Source organism: Coffea eugenioides, chromosome 9 (assembly GCF_003713205.1).
Source record: "Coffea eugenioides isolate CCC68of chromosome 9, Ceug_1.0, whole genome shotgun sequence".
NCBI classification, from domain to species: Eukaryota; Viridiplantae; Streptophyta; class Magnoliopsida; order Gentianales; family Rubiaceae; genus Coffea; species Coffea eugenioides.
In genome coordinates this window covers 8,385,468-8,391,752 of record NC_040043.1, presented here as the reverse complement: position 1 = coordinate 8,391,752, position 6,285 = coordinate 8,385,468, and the positions used below count along the sequence as shown (strand labels likewise).

Here is a 6,285-nt window from a genome sequence, read left to right as displayed (position 1 = left end):
CTCAGTTTAATTTCTTAACATCGAAACATCTATATAATTCAGGGGATTACAATATTGTATTAGGCCATCCCCTTCTTTTATTGTACTTATTTTGTATTCTTAGGTGTATAATACATAATTTGGTTCGGCTCGATGCGACAGATGATGATTTTTTTCCCTATATATCTGTACTCTTATATTTTTATTTTCTCCTTTTTCCTTTTTATGGCTAACTATAAATATTACGTGATTCAAATAAAAAATAAATTGGGCCTTCGGATCACATATGGAACGTATCTTGGAAAGATTGGATCACAGATGATAACAATTAATTGGACTCAAACCTTCCTAAAACACATCTTTGAAACACGTGCAAGTCGTCAATTTAGATGTTTATAAATGGACTTATCTTTGTACTATAATTTTATTTTGTGGGTTTAGATGGGCAAATACTGAATTTGACTCGCTATTTACATGTTTAATCCAACGGTTAGGAATATTAATAAGGTTTCTTGTACGACTACTGAGTCCCCCCTTTTTTCTCCCTGCTTTTTCAAGCGCAGTAAAACTTAGGTAGAATTCGAATTTTTTAAAGATCTAATTAAACTTTAAACCGTACTCACAATCACTTGGTAAGATAGTGTGGCACAATTTGGATCATTGAGTTTTTGAAAATTGATTCTACCCAAGTGTAAGCCTCTTAAGCACTATTTGATAACTCAATTCAATATTTAAATTTAATGGATTCAGATCTTAGATGTGTTTGATAACAAAAAATAGAACATGTGAATTAATTAAGTGGTACTGAATTTTCTAAATAAAACTTACTCCAAATAATAAGTGATAAATTATTCACTTACTAGTTAATGTAATTTACACTCAAATGTATTAAATTTAGCACTTAATAATTCAGACGGATTCGGATTTCAAACATCTGATTTCAGTTTTATTAAATGCATCCTAAGATTTTGAGTTTTTAACCCCAAAAAAATGAAATTAGAAAAAAAAAAAACCACCGAAAGGTCGGTTGTGGATCTGAATTTTTGCCGATACAAGGTTTGTTTCTTCTGTCTTATTTACTACACCATATATAAAAATATAGTATCTGACCATCGAAAAGTCCGTTGTGAACAAAATTTGCTATCTGCTCACTAATTAAGACAGGCTTCTTCAGAATCCTAAATAAAGAACACTCTTGCTCCGTCTATATAAATCCATCTTCATCCACCTCCTAATTTCATCCTATTTCCTGCTGTCAAAATTTTCCATTTTCAACTTTCAGCATGAACAAAATCTCCCTGCAAATGATGTTGGTGGTTTCGCTTGTCCTGGTTTTTGCTCAGTGGATAAACTATGGCGTGGCTGTGGAGGTGGCTGAATCTGGGGCCAACCCGCCTGAGAAAACAAGAGTCTTTCCCTTCCAGTACCCGAAGCTTAACAGCTCCAATGTCAGTTATGCTTCTGAGCTAAAGAATAAATTTTGTAAATGTATATTTTGCGTGTGCAATTGTCCTTGCGCCTATTGCGGCTGTAAGAATCCACCTGCAAATGTCCTTCCAACTATTGCAGCTGTAAATGATTAAAAACTTCAGAAAGATGGTGGAACCTTAATTAGTAATGAACAAAATTGGTGGGAATTTCCATAAATTTCTGTACAGGGCACTGGTGGATCCTTGTGGGTTCACTTAATGGCTTAACAATGATGAATAGCTTAAAGGGCTTCAACATATTACACAGAAGTAAGCTTGAATTATTTTGTCAGTTTGACTCAATTGATGTTTTCCTCTCACCGTTTCTTAAATTTCATCCTTAATTTTTCTGTAAGGTGCTATTTAATAATTTTATTGTGCTTGTGCAAACCTTGCGAGTATTGTGGCGGTGCTGATAGTTAAACCTCAACATAACTGCAGAACTTTTGTAATGAATCAATCTACTGGAAATTATGCATAATTTCTGATAAAGTCTCTGCTTATGGATTTGTTTTTATTGGCTAAACAATAATGACTTGCTAAACGGGTTTCAAACACATCGCATAAAAATGACGTTGAATGATTTGGTCAGTTTGATTAAATTCATGATTTTGTCTCTCAATTGTTTGCTAAATCCTAAACAAAGAAAGTACTCAAGATGCTTTGATCGCAGACAGGGATACTTAGGTGACCATTAACGAGTTGATTGGTTTGATTTGCATAAGGTTCTTTGATAAAATCCTAAACATGTAAACTACACAAAAGATGCCTCAATTGATGACCAGACCAGAATAAGTACAAAAGCCATTAGATTTAAGCGTTCAAAGTGACAAGTCTAACTTCTATTTACCGCACACCCAACCTTTTCTTTTTAAAACTTGGACCAGATTGGCTGGTCCAACCAGTTGGACCGAGAACGGACAAGTGTCCGGTCCAAGTTTATTGCAAATATTTCCAAATATTCAAACTTCCAAAGTGAGTTGTGAATTAGGGATATAAACGAATCTACACGAGCCGAATACTCTAGTATTGAAACTTGTTTGAAATCTTGTTTAAAATTGACTTTTACTTCTCGAGTCAAATTCCAACGATTTTTATTGAGTCAAACTCAAATAACTTAAACTGCTTACATATTAATTTCACTTACATGCATATTGAGCCAAGCGCAAATCGAACTTAAAAAGATTTATCAAATAGAAATTGATGTTCAAGTTTGGTTTAATTAGCTAGTAGACTTGCCTGGCTAAAAATTCATCAAACCCTTTTCAAAAAATTGGGTTAAACCCGAACCAGTAAAACGGGTTTGGAAACCATTTCCTTTTTTTTTTCTCTTCATTTTCCATTTTTGCTTACTTTTTTGCCCTTTTACTGTCACAGCCGACTAATCTATTTCTTAATTCCTTCCACCTGTTCTCACTCTTGGTAGCCACTTGTCGTCAAAACGAACATTAAATTCATTTCTTCAACAAATTTAATCGATTTCTTCTGACTGCAGTTTGATATCTTGTTAACCACACCATTTGTAAACAACTGAATTTGACTGTAAAGAAAAGGTACTAATTACCACTTTCCTTTTTGTGATTGAGATTGACTATTTGCCCATTAATTAAATCAGACATTTTTCCTACAATCCAAAAGACACTCCAGCTAATTCTATATAAATCGGTGGTGTTAGTCCTCTAGTCTTCTAAACCCAGGTACCAAACTTCCTCCCATTTCCGTTCTATTTCCTTTTGTCAACATTTTCTATTTTCAACTTTCTTTCCAAATGGACAAATTCTCCCTACAAATGGTACTAATTTTGCTTATCCTGCTCTTTGGTCACTGGTCCAACTTTCTGTGTATCAGTGCAGGTAGCCGAACTTGAAAGCACCTCAAAATACGAGTCCCCCATCTTGAAAGCACCCAAATCTTAGTTGCTCCACTAGTAATTTTTATGGGCTTCATGGTATAGTTTGTAAATGTGTATTGTGCTTAGCCTTTTGCAAATGTCCCCGCGAGTATTGCCACAGCGGGTTTGGTGATAGTGAAAACTTCAAGAAAACTGCAAAAACATCTGCAATGAATAAAAATGGTGGAATTTTCGCATAACTTCTCGGAAGGGCGTTGATGAAGCCTTTCCTTGTGGTTTTTCTTAATGGCTAAACGATAATGAATTGCTCAACTGTTTCAACTTGTAGCATCAAAATGACCATGACTGATTTTCTCTGTTTGATTTAATTGATGTTTTTGCTTTCCATCTGTTGCTAAATCTTAAACAGACGAGTACAAAAGATGCATTAATTGTTGACCACTATAAGTGCGAAAGCAACTAGATTTGATTGTTCAAAGTGACAACTCATAACTTCTATATATACAGATGAGCATTCGAATTATATAGGTAGTTCATCTCTACGGTTTATTTATAGTTTTAGTCCTATTTGTATTGTTTGTTGCTTTCGAACTATAAGCAGAGCATCGTTGGTGATCAAAGTATGCAAGAGGAAGAGCAAGACAAGAAATGCTGAAGACAGTCGAAAGTGAAGAAGATTATGAGAGGGGCTGATCATTGATGCGGAATTGAGCTGCCAGATGAGAGGAACCTCACTTGATGATCACAGCAAAGACAAGATCAGCATAAACAGAGGGGTTTTCTGCTGTGTTAATGATCAAAATACAGATGCCATAAAGAAAGTCAAACAGCAATAGATGATTTGCAGTTTGAATTGCTCATAACTATTCTGCAATGTAAGTGTGCATCCACCATTTGTCCAGGCATATCAGAATCGTCATTGCAGAGGCCTCCTCATTTCTGTGGCAGAAAGTTTGAAAAGATGGATAGCAGCATACGTCTCGTTTTGGTTTTATAACTCAAATCTTCTGGTTAACGAATCCTAACAATTTTTTCCGCCCTATATAATTTTCCTATCTCCAATTCATGAAAGGAGTGACAATTCTTCATGGAGAAAGTTGCACCAGTTGATCCGCTTGCTCCATTCGATGACAAATGCTTACAGTTTGGCCAAAAGGCCTGGACTAATCTCCTTTAATCTCGACGAAGAGAAGTTCCAGTGCGTTAAATCGACGCAAGAACAAGCATGGAGGAGTACAGACTTTGTGAGACTAGTAAAATTCAGGGTAGGAGTATGGAGTAGCTACATGGTAAACCTAGTAGCTGCAAACCTGAATGTTTTGTCTATCATGCTATAGAAGAATGGTTGTTGCTGGATTAGGCATGTGTTTGATCCTGTATGTAATCTCCCTTCCGGCCAGATATCCTTAATGGCTTGGAACATGGTTGATAAAATCGGGCGAGAACTCGGCCTCGACAGCACAAATTTATGCTAAGATCATCTGGAAAACAAGTTTGAGAGGTTGGTGATAGGCAAAGCTTCCCAAGTCACTGCATTGCTCTAATTTCACAGTAAAGTTTTTTCTTGTCTACTGGAACAATACTACACCATCTAGAGATGATTTTTTAGCTTAGATAGAAGAAGCACCCTAAAATTCATCACCATAAGTGCTTTGACAAGGTTTCTGGAATCTGGATTGCATTCTGGATGTCACTAGAGCAGTAAAATAAAATAAAATAGATGAAAAACGTACCAAAAGAAAATGTAAAAATTCAAAAGTAAGAAGTACTTCACTAATTTTAGGCAAAAGAATCTAGCATATATGATATCTAATTGTCAAAAAAATTATCATCATCATCAATTTCTCATCTTGATCTCTTGATCACTCTCTTCTTATTCCCTTCCTCCTCATTCCCATCACCATCACTCCAACTCTCACACAGAATTCTCTTTCCAATTCCACCTCTGTTTAATACCCCATTCCTCCTCTCCATACCAAACCCCCAATTCCCACCTCCCATTCCCATTCTAAACCTCACTTTTCCTCTCTTTTCAGGCAATTGATATCCCTTTCCCCTCCCATTCCCCATTTTTGCCGTCCTACTTTGATTCCTTTCTTCCCCAACAAAACCCCCTCCAATATTCCGCTCTTCATTCCCCTCCTTTTCGATTCCCATTCCGTCCATTACAGGCATATCCGGTAGCCATCCGGGCACGTGCTTCAAACCCATCTCATTCCCACTTTTCCTCGATTCCACCGGCTGATTTTGCCTGGGAATCGGCTGAGCAAAAGGAATTTCATCGCTGTAAAATAAAAACCTCCTAATTTCTTTCAAAATCGAAGATGAAATCAAACACTGTGATGAACTATTAGGAAATCCTTGTACGGACCCCAGTTCCTCAAGGGCAATGACGATGTCAAATATGTTAGATTGGGTGCGGCCGGAGGAATTGGCGGAGGCGGCGGCGGAATGGGCTACGGCTCCTAGGTACCTGGCGGCGACGTTGGCAAGGGTGTCTAAAGCGGAGGTTTGGGCTGCACTGTAGCCCACTGATTGGGAAATCTGTGCCACGGCAATTCTTGTGATGGTGGCGGAGAGGCCTGATTCTGATGGATGGCAGGTCATGTTGGGAGGTAGACGGCGGAGGCCGCGCGATTTTTACGGTGGTTTGGATTTTGGAGTTATATGCGGAAACGGCCTCTGAATTGAACCCTAATTTTTACTAGCATTAGGGAAAAATTCTGTATTTGCAAGTTTTGGGCTTCAGTGAGATTCGAACAATAGTGATTGGTGGTGGTGTTACGGACTAGTCCGTTGTGCAGAGAGCAACCGGTCGCTTGTTACTGAAAATGGGATTTAAATTTTTATAAAATTTGAGAAATTTTTCCTTTTTTTTTTTTTACCAAAAGAGAAACCTTTTCCTTGATAATTGCATGAGTTGATTAATTACACTTGCCTTCCTGTGATTGGCTGGCGTAAAAAGAATATATTAAATTTTGGTTA

At 37.1% G+C, this 6,285-nt stretch overlaps 1 protein-coding gene across 1 annotated transcript; it reads right to left on the bottom strand.

Moving 5' to 3' along the window:
- Positions 1–5,145: 5,145 nt before the first annotated feature.
- LOC113782130 (transcription initiation factor TFIID subunit 8-like) lies at positions 5,146–5,907 on the bottom strand. Its single transcript, XM_027328041.1, has one exon. The coding sequence runs from the start codon at positions 5,905–5,907 to the stop codon at positions 5,146–5,148; it is 762 nt and encodes a 253-aa protein (XP_027183842.1).
- Between the last annotated feature and the right edge of the window lie 378 nt (positions 5,908–6,285).